The sequence below is a fragment of the Camelus dromedarius genome, chromosome 4 (assembly GCF_036321535.1).
Source record: "Camelus dromedarius isolate mCamDro1 chromosome 4, mCamDro1.pat, whole genome shotgun sequence".
Taxonomy (NCBI): Eukaryota; Metazoa; Chordata; class Mammalia; order Artiodactyla; family Camelidae; genus Camelus; species Camelus dromedarius.
The window spans coordinates 72,527,493-72,541,855 of record NC_087439.1 but is presented as its reverse complement, the minus strand read 5'-3'; the positions used below and the strand labels follow the sequence as shown (position 1 = coordinate 72,541,855).

At 40.8% G+C, this 14,363-nt stretch overlaps 1 protein-coding gene across 2 annotated transcripts in view; it reads right to left on the bottom strand.

The window, feature by feature from the left end:
• Positions 1-8,446: 8,446 nt before the first annotated feature.
• Positions 8,447-14,363, bottom strand: part of FTCDNL1 (formiminotransferase cyclodeaminase N-terminal like) — a 33,382-nt gene continuing 27,465 nt past the window's right edge. The window contains exons 6-7 of one of the 2 annotated variants that reach the window (XR_010380674.1): positions 9,993-10,107; positions 9,233-9,368 (exon numbers count right to left, since the gene is read on the bottom strand). Coding sequence is in view for 1 of the 2 variants with exons in the window: in XM_031452053.2 (XP_031307913.1) it covers positions 8,932-9,368 (437 nt within the window). In the remaining variant the exon portion in view is untranslated. Of the gene's footprint in view, positions 9,369-9,992; positions 10,108-14,363 lie in introns of both variants that reach the window. The other variant, XM_031452053.2, reaches the window with a different exon arrangement.

Below are 14,363 nucleotides of genomic sequence, written 5' to 3'. Positions count from 1 at the left end.
GGAAGAGGTGTGAGGCACTCAAACTACTGCTCTGCCCTCTGCTGACGCTTCCGCGGGAAGTTAAGAGTCAGGTGTCTGCATGCTGGAGTCACTTTATTGCCTGTCTTCATGAAGAATTTTGGTGTCTCTGCCCTGTTTCCCCAGAACACATAAGCTGAGCCAAGCTTTCTATTCCCCAGAATTTCCAACTGGTCTCTTCCCTTAAAAGTACCTCCTTAATGTAACTCAACTTCATGCAATAAAACCTCAAGTCTACTGATGAGTGATTAAACCACGTATGCCTAAAGAGTTGACTGGTTCTGATCCTCCACCAGTGCTCTGAAATCAGTTATTTGTACATTAATTTATTCAACAAAGATTTTCTCACGCCAGGCACTGGTATTATCAAGGTGGATAAAACAGTCTGTGTCCCCAAAGAGCTCACATTCTAGCGAGGAAGACACCCTTGCAAACGAAATTTGTAACAGACGAGTTAATTTATGCCAGCCTGGGGGCGTGCAGTTCTCAGAGGGGGCGTCTCAAGTGGGGAAATGCTACAGGTTCTGCTGAGTTAGGGTTTACCCAAACCCACAGAGTAATTTTAGATTTGATTTCTTAGGAAACATGTGGATGCTCTGAAGGCATCTGAGACATATCCCTTGCTTCCTTGAGGATAAAGCGTGATCCTCTCTACCCAGCCCTCCCCCTTAATTCCAGCATGTGGGAGGGTGGCAGAGAGAGAACCAAAGGGGACTGCTCTGAGGCTGACTTGCAAAGAACTCAGACTCTGTCCCCTGGCTCTCCCAAACCACTTGGTGACAAGACAACAATGAAGGAGGAGTAATGCTAATGATCACAGGGTTTGCTTACACATTAACAACTGACTATTGCCCTCAACCATACAGGATCCCACAGTCAAATAAGTCAGTAGCTGTGGAAGTTGTGAAAACCACAACTTAAAGGCTGAAAGACTCACATTGTACCAATGGCGTTTCCTTAAAAACAGACAACATGCTCGTCAGTAGCAAGTGCTGAAAACACAAAGAATGACTGAAAGATAGGAGGGCTGAGCATGTGAGAAAGCAAAGATACTGCTTTGCTTTCAGCGAGAGCTGAGAGGAAATCCTATCACAGCAACCTGACCCCCTCCGCACAAAATCACTAGGTCTCCTTTGAGCCTAATGTTCCCCTCTGCCTGGGGAATTTGGCCTCATTCCAACAGCAGTGCCCTCATGTGCTGCACTGAAAATAAAACAAAGGATGCCATTCATCATATTTTTCAACAACTGGTTTCTTTTCTTAGTTTGGAAGAAAAACTTGGCAATCACAAAGCTCAGTTTTTTATTTTTATATATTTTTTTCTTAGTGTCAAAATAAACTGAAAAAGGAAAAAAAAAGCCCAATGGTAAGAAAAGAAAAATACACAAAACCCTTCAGAGCTCAGTCGGCCACACACTGCCATTCGGCTGACACCAAAGCGTGGAATGCAACACTCTTAAGTTCTCCCAACCCAAAGGGCCGGCTGCCTTCTGCTTCTGTAAGATGTGGCTACTTAGGGAAATTCACATAGGCTCCCAGTGTTAACTGTGCCGCATATTTACTTTAATCAAAGTGACATTTCCCAGATGGTGTCATCCAGAAAACCTCATCTGAAATGAGGAGTACAAGAGAACTCAGTTGTACATTCCAGGGAAAATTGGATACAGGTGTTCCCCCATTTTAAGATGCCTCAGTTTACGAAAATATAAAACCATGAAACAGATACATTTATGGCATGTGGCCAGTACCCCCACCCCCTTGGAAATGGGTGCCTGGTACCTAGAATGGGTCCCAGGCAGCCATATGAAGGTGAGAATGAATAAGTGATAACATCTCTCCATTACCAGCTCCACCACCCTAATACTCCCCAGTGTTAACTCTGAGCCTAACGTTTTGTGGTTCCCAGACCCCTCCTCCACCCGGGGTGGGGACAGAAGGAAAATTGAGAGAGAGTTTGAAGCAAGAAGCCTCTGAAGGTACCTCTGAAAATGAGACCTAAAGGATCTAATTCACTGACTCTACATGCCGAGCCCCTATGCTGTGAATAAAACAGCTTCCTCCATGGAGGGTGGAGCATAATGATGACATTTACTTTAGCAATTAAACCACTGTGAAGTGAGCTTTGAAAGAAAGGACAGGCATTATGGAGCCCATAACCTAACCTGGAGGTCTTAGAAGACCTTTCCTGGGAAATGACTCATCGCTCCAGAAACTAGAGAGCAACAGGTAAAAAGCATGAGCTTTAGAAAGGACAGACCTAAATGGAAACCTGGTCTTGCAACTTACCAGCTGTCCAACCTCTCTGAGCCTCAGCTTCTTGTTTTTTTCCTCCACAACTTACGCATTTCTGGTGCTGGGCACCAGAGGACACATTCATTTGTGACAACCCTCTGGCCCTGCTCTGTGTGTCACAACACTGAGTGAGCCATTACAGGGGGAGAGGACTCTTCCTGGAAACCATTCCCCCACTGGCAGAGTTGGCAGTAACTTCACTAAGCATGGAAGTGACTATGAACCACATAAATATATTGCACTAAATCCTAATTATCCCCAACTCAACTTCCCCTTTAACTGGGTCCAGAAATGCCCTTGGCCACTCCCAGGACCAGCTACATAATTTGTGGGGCCCAGTGCAAATAAAATATTATTCAGAAGTGCAGTCACAGCAGAGAACGGAACGAGCACAGGACCTTGTGCTATGCGCAGGCCGCCAGCCCACAAGGCCGACCCTGGCCACGCCAATACCACCTGTCATGAGGGGCAGTTTAATGAAGAAGCATAATTGGGAAAAGACAGCAGTTTCAACAAATTGTGGCTAAAATATCTTATGTTTGCAAGTTTTACAAAATCATACAGCCCTATGAATGGGTTACCAGGGCCCATTCCAGGCCTCCCGAGGGCTTGATGCAAGTGACAGCACCTGCAGCTTGAGTTTCATGAGCATCACAGTGAATCTGCCCTGCTAAAATATACTAGGTGCTCAGTAAATGCTTGTGAACGAAGCCTTGTCCTCTGAGACTTCACAGTCTAGCCAGCAAGACAAACAAGAGATCAATAAAACCCTGTCGCACCTCAATGTATCCAGCCCAAGCAACATAACTGCATGACATGTGGGGATGTGAATTCACAGCAGAACAAATAACCCAAGTGCCTCTCTACGGTCAGACAGCCAGGAGGAGTTCTGAGGTATTGCTTACACGATCCAAATTCACCCCAGTCCTAGCTGCAGTTCTGGCACCACCTGGTGGCAATTTTCCTCCCTGACTTGAACGCTGATGGGGACCATTCTGAGCTGTATGGCCATTTTGGCTCTTTCAGGACAGTGGAAGTGATTCTAAAAATCTCCCAATTAATTGAAGCAAGTTTTGTGGCTCAATCTGGGGAAATTCACCTGGGAGAAACCTGGGAACGTGGGGATTCATCCTCCACTTCCTCACTTGGGGAGGCAGGGTTGTGCTTAGCAGCATAGAATCAGTCCTGCAGAGGAGGCCCTGACAGACATGGGGAGGAAGCTATGAAACTAGATGCCGATGGATCTTCCAGGCACAGGAAGGAAGAAGTGGGCAGGAATTCAGTATACTATACTTGTGTAAAAGACAGATCTGGAAGAAGTTTTAAATGAGGAAAGAGTACAGAAGTATCGGAGAGTGGAGAGCGGTCTAAGGTCTAGAAGTTTCAGGATTCTGAGGTGGGCCATCCTAGGGAACTGCCATGGAAGGAGAGGTGCAACCAACTGGATATATAATTTCTAACCAGACTGCAAGAAACTAGAGGCAAAAACTAACCAGGCCTAGAAGAGTCCTGAAGTCCTGAGGATGTGGGTCCTAGGACACTGTTTAGGGTTAGAGCAGTGGTATAACCCTGCAGAATATGGGATATGGTGGGAGGAGGCTCTTGGTTGACCTAGTGGGCTAATAAGAACTTGGGGAATTTTATTTCTTTACAGTCACCTACTCTAAAGGTTTGTTGTGAAAATCACATAATAGTGCTTGACACTAAGTTGGAATTCAATGACAGATAATCACAATTAATGATGCTAAAAGGCTTTGCTGAAGACTTCTTTCCTGTATCTTCCTATTTCATCTTCCCTTATCCTTGTGAAGTAGTGGAGTGGATATCATGATGGAAGATGAACTATGAAACACAATTTTAGGGTAAACAGAAAATAATACTTACCAAATACCAAAAATTCTTTACACTTGCTAGATACAGCCTAGTTTTATAACAATTGGTCATTGCTAGACTACATCAGTAATAATATTGCTTTTCCCAAAGCAGCTGGTCTTCATGAAGGTACCTTAGAAGTTAGGAAACAGTGACTGGCTGCAGATGGGGTTTCCTAAGAACAAGTTAATAGCATGATACATAGAAAGTTTAGAAAAGACATCTGGCTGGGAGCCTACCCCCCAGTGCAAAAGCATCATCTACCTGGCAGGGGAAGACGGCTACAAAAGGAAAGAAATGCAACTATTAAAAGACTGAAAAGACTTTAACTTTGAAATTACATTAGTCTACATTTTTAATGGTGGAATAAACTACTACATGAAAGACCTTCAGCTGGAAAACTCCGTCTTACACTTCACTGTGACGTTTCCCATCCTTACCCCAGTTCAACACTCAGACTCCCTATTAGCCAAAAAAGCACGGCTGTCAAAGGGAACACAGAACGTGACAATGAGAAAACGATGAGATCAAGAGAACACAACGTGAACGAGCAGAAAAGGCGAGTAATCGCCAACAAGCTGTTTTCATTAGGAACTACATATCACACTGGCTATTTTCTGCCTTATTCTCCCTCCCTTCCATTTGGTCTGTTGATAGGTTTATTTCTGACAGGACCCAGTCAGGAAGACAGAAACCACACTAAGCATTTCAAAAGAAATAATGCGAAAATTTGGTCAACAGTTGCTGGAGAACCAAAAGAGCACGGAGAGAACGTGGTACGCAGGGTTATAAATAACTGCTAGGAGCACACCGCCTGCCCGGGGCTGGGGGAACAAAGCGGGGAGGCGGGGTTCTCGGAGCCTCCAAGCTCAGTGGAGAGGCCTTGCAGAGCGCGGGCTCAGCCGCTGCTGGCGCTTCTGAGGGGCACAGTGAGGCTAGTTCTGAAAGCATCAGCAACAAAAAGCTGGAGCCTGAAACCAAGAGCCACTGTCAGGTCAAGAGCCACTGCCATCATGGGGCTGCCAGAAACAGGAAGGAACAGGAAAGAGGAAGCCCCTCTTCTCCTTCGGCCCTGAAGTTTCCCCACCCCTCTCCCCAGATATGCAGGGCCTAGTGGGGAACCAGCTGGCAAGGAAGAAATGTGGTTTGCAGAGTCCCAGTGGCATAAAGAAGCATAGGGAAGGGTCAGTGTGGAGCTGACAGACAATAGCTGGACTGTGTGCATGCTACACATTTAGAAAGAGAAATTCATCCAATGTTTAAGGTCTCTGGCTCTCACCTTAATTCACAACAAACCAATTTACCTTCAAATGCTGCAAAAAGCTCAAAAGAAGTGGCAGAGTAATCCAACGTCAGGCTGAGTTCAACCAGAGGTGCGTTCACTAGGACCCTTCCTTGCACCTTGAAGGAGCATTCTAAGAGATTGCTCTCAGTGTCCTAATTGTTCTTACCTATGAAAAATGGGCTCCCTCGAAGCCATGTGCCAGCCTGCTTAAAATAATAAGCTTTTCTAACCCCCGAGCGTGACATACTCCGGGAGCATGGTCTGGATGCTTATCAAACAAGTTCCCGGGCCATTCTCTAAAGTTTCTGGGCAAGTACAAACAACAGAGTCAAATAAACGCCTTTTAAAAGCAAGGCAGTGGAGCACGTACCCTGTCAGTGAGATCCTTGTATCCCCACAGAGTAAACAGTAACATGAGAATATTTATACTAAACAAAACTGTATATCAAGCCTGCTTTGGCTCAGCCAGAGGGAATGATAAATTCCTTGCAGATCTCTCATAGAGTGGTCCTTTGTGGACCACGGACGCCACTTCCAAGACAGTACAAACCAATTACAGAGCAAGGCTTTTCATTATGTTGAGGAATGAAACTATCATCCCCCATTTTGTTTTATTTTACAGTTATATTTTACTTAGCCCACTCCTCCCCCTTATGTTAAAGACGTTTTAATTTATTGTCGAGTGAAGCCCACAGTCAGGTTGGAAACAAATGACAGCCCCCCTCCTCCTGCCCAATATTAGCAACAACAAAAACCCTATCACCCTCATAGTCTAGCTCTTTGCTTTCCTTGTCCCTCTTCTAAGAAACTAAAGGTTGAAGTTTAAAGCAGATAGAGCAAAAAAATCACTAAAGAGTTAATAAAATGTCAACTCTATTTGTCCGCATAGATTTTGTCCCATTTATAACTGGCACAAGTCATGGGCGAAGTCATCTGGCAGGAGATGGAGGTTAAACGAGCCACGAACCCACACTCCATACAATGTCCACTTTGAGGTCCGATGGAAAAAAACGCTGCTGAAACATTTACACAAAGTGTTGGTCTGTTTCTAAGAGAGCAATATGAGAAAAGGTTAATATCAGTCAGGGTATTTGTCAGTTCGTTGGGTCAGATTTTCTCAACCCAATTTGATAACCCTTCTTATTGTTATAGATCCATCCGTGCTACACGTGTCAGCTCGTGCATAAAAAGGGCTGATATACCATATCCGTCCACAGGACAAACCTTCAGCAACTTACAGCTGTTTCCAGTTTTCTAAAGAGCCATGGCTGAGCAAGAGAAAAGGGGAAGAGAGAAAAGGCAATAGAAAGACCAGGGGAATCAATATAAACAAGAGGTAAGAAGTATGATTGTGCTGGTTTTGAAAATTATTTATAACAAAAATAGTAAGTTATTGTTTTCAAAAGACAGCTGACTCAAAGGCCAAATTTCATCCACTCTAGAAACCATTAACTAAATCTCTTATGTAGTGCAGAGTCCATCATAATAGATTGAAAAGGGAAAAACAGGTTTTATATGATTGTACCCTTTAATGGATATTAGAAGTTTGACTGTTATATTTAGAAAGTGTGGGCTTAGTGAAACTGTCTTAATCAGATGTTTAGTTTTTTGTTTTCTTTTAACTTTTATACAGTTAATATATAATTTTTAATAATTAATTGTAGTAAAATATACATATCGTAAAATTTACCATTTTAACCATTTTTAAGTGTGTAGTTCAGTGGCATTAACTATTCACATTATTGTACAACCATCACCACCATCCATCTTCAGAATTTATTTTTTCATCTTCAAAAACTGAAACTCTCTACTCATTAAACAGATGTTTGGTTTTAAACAGGCCTTGCTCAAAACCGGCAGTCTAGAAGGCAGTGATACGAATCTGGAGAAGTTAACCCAGGTAACAACATCCTGCTACAACCCCAAATAAGTCAGTGACATCCTGTGCTTTTTACTCTCTCTCATCTGTTTAATACTGATGACCAAATTGAAGCAAAGCTCTAGAAGAGATCTGAACAGAGCATCAATAATACGTTTCATTTTTACATTACAGCTCACAAAGTACTTCCATTTAATACCCCAGGACACAGTCTGGGTGGGAACTCTTTTCCCTATTTTATAGGCAATGGAACTATGGCTACATGAAAGGTAACAGCAAAGACCAGAACCTAAGCCAGAATCCACTGTCCAGCACTCGTCCTACGAGGTCACATGGCCTCTGCCAAAGGAAGAGAAAAACAAGGCATGACCGCTTCTCAGCTCTTCCAGACCCACTGGGTCTAACTAGAGAGCATCTGTTCTCTTCACCACAGCCAACTGAACTTCCTTACACCTGAAAACCATACCTGGCCCATCATTTTTCCATCTTTGTTGTATTTATATTGACAGCATAAATAAAACACCGAAAGAAGCATAATTCTGAATTAAAATTTATGTGATCACATTCAAGAGTCAAATGTACGTAAAAAAAAATTAGGGTAGATCACTGGATCCTATAAAAAGACCGACTTTAATTTCTTTTTTATTCTTAGTTAAAATAAATTCATGTCATGTGCTGTTACTAGACAAGACCATAATCTTTCTTGCTAAAGAAAATCTACGTAAAAACTCATTTCTTTGTACGTTATGGCTATAAAGTGCTTTGTACTAAAGCAATATAAGCATTAAGGATTTATACAAAATTGCCAGAATCAACAAGGGCCTCTTTTAGTTCACAAAGAGGCAACATATTTTGATTTCTTTCAAATAAAATTCTTCCACCAATACCCTTCTCTTTGCTCAAGATCAATATATTCCCTAAATCTTCAGACTTCCCATTTAAATTCCAAAAAGAATAAATATAATTCCTTGAAGTCATGCCCCACGCCACCATTCTACCTCCCCACATAAACATAAAAAAATTAGACAAATCTGGCTTTTGGAGTTACCTCCAGGATGAACAGTAGATCATCCTAAACACAGGAAGGCAAGAAAGAACAATCATGCTCTGAAAGAGTAATTTTATTTTATAATTCTCCCCACTTTTTAATCACTCGGTATTTGACCTTTCTTAAAGTACATATTAAAAATGATTACTCAAAAAATGAAAATTGAATACAGGACATGGGAATAAAAAGTTCAGGAAAACCAGGGTCTGTTTTTAGTTTTGTCCATGATAATTAAAGATGATTCAGCAACCATGGCCATTTTACCCAGCTGATCCAGGGGGGCTCCAGTGCTTGCAAGTGCATAAACTTGATAGAGAGGAGCTCTCATGAGGTTTTAATGACGACTAGAAATATCACAAGGTGATTACAGACAATCTATAAACACCTGCCATTGTCTTTGAACAGAGAGTGCTTCAGTTTTCCAATACACAGGTCAAACCAAGGCTCTTGTATCTTCCCCTCATTTTTGCTGGCCAGAAGAAAACTCTGTCAGGGTTGATATTTTTCCTTAAAATTTCAATGAAGCCTGAGACCAGATCACATGAAAACACCTCCCCGTATCTTCCAGAACTCCCCAATATGTTCCTTTATAGCATGTTCGGCACAGTCCTTGCACTCTTGGGGTGTAAATCCAATCAGTGCTCTCCCTATAGTGCCAATTCCCTGGTCACTTGCCAACTTTTTAACCCGAGCTTCTATGTAATGAGGAGATGTATAATAAAAATGATCCCCAAGGACACTGTAAGCCATGTATCGAGAGTCTTCTGAGCTTTCTTTAACTTCTTGTTCTTCAAAACTCTCTACGTTGCAAGCTATCTCAATTTTCCCTTCATGAGGAAAAGCCATCGTTTGGACACCCTTCAGTCCATTCACATTTGAGCCCCGAATGGCACTAGCAATCTCTTGTCCCAGAGCCAAGTCTTGAGAGTCGATGGTAACGTTGCAGTTCATCACATATGGGCTGGTGCCGATACCTAAATCATTAGAAAAGCATTGTAACCAAGCAAAGCAAAAGCCTCATTTTGAAGATTCTATTCTGTAGCCAATTTTAACCCAAGGAGTTTCCTTTACTTGGTTTCATTTTAAAATTATACAAATATTCCTCATTATCAACTCCAGAATTTTCTAAAGGTCACATATATTTTTAAATAACAGAGCTATGTGAGCTACGAGCAGATAGTTTTATCTACTTTAAATGTACCGTATGTTTCTTCTAGGATGGTTAAGAAGAACCAAGACTTTCCAAAATATTCAACAGAAAAAGGCACACTTGAGAATTAAATATCAATAGCAGCAAAATGCCTTGGCTTTCCATTCATTTCCAAGGCCATCTCCACAGGGGCTGGAATTCAGTGCCAGACCTCAGGGTCTGGGAGACAGGAGTAAATCACACTCTGTATCCATCCCTTCCTCCCCAAACACAGACCTGTCATCACTGAGCTAGGTTAAGATCTGATCCAAATGAACCTCAGCAACAGTCTTGGTTAGGAAAGGAGGTCACTAAAAAGTGACAAATAGCCTTGGAATTGGGAAGGACAAAGGGACTCTTGTGTCTCATGATGATGTGGGTTTGGCAGGGTTCAAGCCACTACACGTACCTTTTTAGTATGACCCGTTGGAGGCACCTCTTTCTTCCATCCCCAGGGACTGCCACTGCTGCTCCAGAGCGCTGTTACCCTAGAGCCCAGGGGCAAATGCCCAGCTTTCCCCTGCCTGGGGGACGATGCAGCTCGTGTTACATACATAGCCCTGCTCTAATTATAGTTTACATTATAAGATGGACAACTCGGTTAAATTAGCATCAATATAAAAAGCTTGGGTTTGCAGTTTCTTCATTTTGGGGGAACTTTACATTTCTAAAAGCAAAGTTGACTAGGGATTGTTGGGGGATAAAAAGCTGACCTCATCTTCAGCATGACAATTCCATAGCTACTATTTCAACATTATTTTACTGTTATTACTTTTTCTTGCTACTTTCAAACTTATTGCTCATGGTGTCAGTATCCATCGAGAGATCCTGCTGAATTCACTTCCCCCTAGACAGCTGTGGTTTGGGGGCTTTGCTGCCCAGCCTGGGTACTCTCATACTAATAGATGTTTTACAGAAAATCAGCACACGGAAACCACATTTCATCTTTTTCCCATACATGTACATAATGAAACATTTCAACTCCCGAGGCTGGGCCTCTTCCTACTGGGAATTCTGCAGGAATGAATCAGATTACAGGATTTCTCCTTAATGCTGATTTCATAAAAATTAAATTTCCTAACAGTCAATACATATCTCTCTCAACCTCATATACCAATCACTTGCTCTAAATATCTTTGAGAATTATATCAGTTTTAACATTTCACAGAGTACAACTGGAAATTTTTTTTTTTTGTCAATGTTAATGTCATTCATTAATGGAGAGCATCCAGGCATGGCTTCTCTCTCCTCCACCCCTCAACAGGTAATGTTACAAACAGTCCCATTTCCTCGTATCTGATATACACACCCTATTCTGACCCAAGATGTGGCCTCATCTTTATCGTTATTCAAACAAACATCTGGACCACACTCAGACTTTGCTGAAGAGTATACATATATGGGGTTACACTAAGTACTGTTCAAAATACCTATCAAGCCTATCGTGCTTTGCTGTCCCAGAACTTAGATATGTCAGTTAACATTCAGATAACCACATGCAATTTATCAGCATGGGGGAGCAAGTCTCTTTCAAGGCAAGTTTGTTCATATGGACCCAGGGCTCTTCTTCCCCACAGTATGGCATAGGCCATTCCATCCCTAAAGACATGGGACTTTTTCTGAGTTCTCCATCCAGCAAATTCTAAGGCACCTTTTACCACCATGTGCCCAATAACTGTCCCTTTTTCATAGAATTTCCAAAGTTGATCATTCTTGCTAATAAACTCATCACTAAGATAAATTATTAAAGATACAATAAGTTGAGATGTTAAGCCCAGAGCACGAATTCCATAAAATACACTTATCCCAACACTGATGTACTTAATTAAAATAAAACTCTACTTAAAAGATTCCTTTAAAAGCATACTTTAAAGTTAATTATTTCTTAGAAAAATAAAACATTAGAAGTAACTTTTATATTCTCTTGTAAACAAGAGGTAATCATTTAAACAACACAGAATGATCATTTTTTCTATATGCCCTTGTTATTATATTTTAATTCTTCTATTAAACCTTAGTTACACAATTATTTATTTTTTATCACCATATCTTATTCAAGCAGTGAAAAAACAGAGGCAGTCAATGAATTTGAGACGTTTCTGACCTAATCAGGTAGGAGTTTCCTCCCTGAGGGGTTAGGAGGCCATGACTCATTTCTGCAAAAGAAGGAGGAAAGGAAGAAGGGAAGGAGGGAAGGAAGGAAGGAAGGAAGGGAGGGAGGAAGGAATGAAGGAAGGAAGGAAAACCGCTTTCTGCTCAAATGCATGCTTTTTTAATTCCTCCATTTAATCCTTCCCAAGTCCAACACCAATATGGTGATCCAATTCTAATGAACCAAATTCTGCGTTTAAATCCAGCAGTCCCACTGACCTTATTTAAAATGCTGAATTTGATTTTTTTAATGTTAATTTAAACTTAGTAAGAATTTTTTAAATAAGGGAGCTAATTAATCCCAGCATATCGTATTTCTAGTTAAATGTCATATAATTAAAGTAATTCCATTTTTTGCTCTAAAATTAGAAACCTGATGTGAAAGTTTGTTTCTCAGTTTGCGGTTTCGCTCGGCTTCTGCCTCCTGCAGATTGGCACTCGGCTGCTCTGGCGGCAGCATGAATCTCCTCACTGCAAAGCTGAAATTCCAATTTTATTCCAATGCAACTGTCACAACGCCCTGAAGCAAGCTAAAAACAAGGCAAAAGAATCTTTGGTATGATTTTGCTTTCCATGTGTTCTTTAATGAAAAATTTATCATTCTAAATATTGGTGTTTACTCCCAGTTAAATACTTTTTTTTTATCAAAAAGAAAAAGAAACTGAGATTCAGTTGCTATTATTTCACAGGGAAATATAACAGGCCTGATGTTTTCCTGACAATTCTGTTATTTTCTTGTGTGGAAACACTGTATTTATCATATACTGTACGGCTGGTGATTCAGATATTGTAGAGACCTTATGGTGAACTGATATAGATGTAAACTCTTTATGCCAGATTGTTTGAGCATAAAAAAAATGCACTTAATTAACATCTGATGTGCAGCTTTTGCAAACACAAATGCAATATTTGTGTTTGAGCACTGGCAGTAATGACTGTGAACTATGCTATTAATGTCTGGTTTAAAGATGCTTGTGGTAGGACCACGTCTGGAATAACACAAATAAAAAACTGCATTCAGACAAAACAATAGCGGAGAGCCCATTAGAAAAATGAAAAAGCAGCACTGACGAAATGCATGGATTTTTTTTTCCTTTAGATGAAAATTAATCTCAAAAATAGTCCCAGGCACCATCATCTTCAATCAATAAAAGGTGAAAAGATTCTATATATTTTCGTCCACAGAAAGGGTTTCATTTTAGGGGGTCAGAAGTTGCTAAAGGATGTATTTATAAGTTCTATTTATTATATTAAACTCTTTTTGATGGCTAGCTTAAAAAGATGCATGAGGAGAGAGCTGAGGTGGTATTCTGGGATATTTGGCATTTTTATAGATGAAGAGAGAACTTCAAATTTGTGGATTACATTACAGTTTGAAGGAATAAAGAGATTCTCATGAACTAATGTTCAACTCCCTCAGTAAACATGTTTTTACTGAAAACCTGCTGAGTACCAGGAACCATGCAGGTTTCTGTGTGCAAAAATATGAAGAAGGTTAAAATAAGAAAAAACCTAGCTTCAGAGTAACAAATAGAGCAAGAAAAAGACTCGGAACTCAGATTCAAAAATATAAACAGTTGTTATTACACCAAAAGCAATTAGTCATCATTACATTTAAATTTTTTAGAGTGTGTACTAAAGAGAAACCGCAGCTGAAACAGGACATTTGATGACTAAAGCCATAAAACTCAAACATAATTGCTAAGTCCGATGTTCCCATGGCGTGAAGAATGCAGAACCCTTATGCATGTGGCCAAATCCACAGGAAAGAAAGCTAAGTGATACCGTGTAGCATAGGGCCGGGAATGGCTCTCCGTGGGTCTGAATTCAAGTTCCACCTCTTCAGGGGCACTGCCTCTGCTCAGCTGTCCTTCTGTAAAATGACTATGACATCTTCCTGCTCTGCAAGGAATTCTGAGCCTCAATTTCTGAACTCCGAATTAAACAGAGTAACAGTAATTCAGAGAGAAAATTAAAGAAGATCCAAGTTAACATCATCATGGAATGAAGCAGCCCAGGTGAGAGGAATCTCAGGGGACTTGTTTGCTCCCAGTTTTCTGCAGGAGAACAGCGCCTTTCAGCAGCTCACACAGAGACAAAGCCGAAGTCCTCTATGTTTCAATTACAGGTTACACACTTTATTACAGATTGAGACTTTCATCTTCCATCATCCCAACTAGATTCACAAGCAAATGTAAAAAATTATGAAAACAGGTTCCTCAACACAGGACTCATTCTAAAACTAGAAGTTATTTTTCAAAGGTGAGGTAAAATTTTGTGTGTGAAGTACACTGAGTTATTTAAAGTCAGGAAAAGTGCCTGACACTCTACTTCTCATTTACAGAGAGAGAAGTAAGCAGAGGCAACTCTCAGTAACCCATTTAAATACCTAAACAGAAGTCCCTCATCCCAAGATGTACCAATTACCTCCATCTACGATTCCTAAGGCATCATGAGGCTATAGTTCAAAGAGTTGTCCCTGTATTTTTAAACAATGATGCATATACGCAGGCCAGTCACACAATATATCAGCCAACAGTGTTTAACTTACTCCATAAATGTTTAGGGTTTTAAAATATATATGTATAAAGTATTTATTTATAGATCTAAAAGTATCAATTATTGCTGC